Source organism: Otolemur garnettii, unplaced genomic scaffold (assembly GCF_000181295.1).
Source record: "Otolemur garnettii isolate 467f Iridium unplaced genomic scaffold, OtoGar3 scaffold00138, whole genome shotgun sequence".
Taxonomy (NCBI): domain Eukaryota; kingdom Metazoa; phylum Chordata; class Mammalia; order Primates; family Galagidae; genus Otolemur; species Otolemur garnettii.
Genome location: NW_003852533.1, coordinates 2,442,765 through 2,443,053, shown reverse-complemented (window position 1 = coordinate 2,443,053; position 289 = coordinate 2,442,765). Strand labels below are relative to the sequence as shown.

At 49.1% G+C, this 289-nt stretch overlaps 1 protein-coding gene across 1 annotated transcript in view; it reads right to left on the bottom strand.

The window, feature by feature from the left end:
- Nucleotides 1–289, bottom strand: part of SRGAP1 (SLIT-ROBO Rho GTPase activating protein 1) — a 281,123-nt gene that overhangs the window by 73,882 nt on the left and 206,952 nt on the right. The window contains exon 9 of the mRNA XM_023518412.1: nt 116–289. This exon is cut by the window's right edge and continues 1 nt beyond it. Within this exon, the coding sequence (XP_023374180.1) occupies nt 116–289 (174 nt within the window). The remainder of the gene's footprint in view (nt 1–115) is intronic.

Sequence of the window (289 nt, the reverse complement as noted above, 5' to 3'; positions counted from 1 at the left end):
CCGTGCAAGGGAGGGGGAGGCAAACAACTGAGAATTCTCACAACTGTCGGTTCACAGCAGGTGCAGAGAAATCTAAGTGAAGAGACAATTCGTTAGTTTAAAAATATTCACTGACCTCATCACCCATGTGGGACTGGAACTCAAACTTCACTGGGGGACAGAAAGCGGCCGGGCACATCTCCATGAATCTCTGCTTATCACTCCTGGGCTCCAAGTTGTCCACGGCATTCTCGATAATGTCTAAGCCCTCGTGCCTGGAGGTTTCAAGGTTATACTCTGCAGAGAGGTA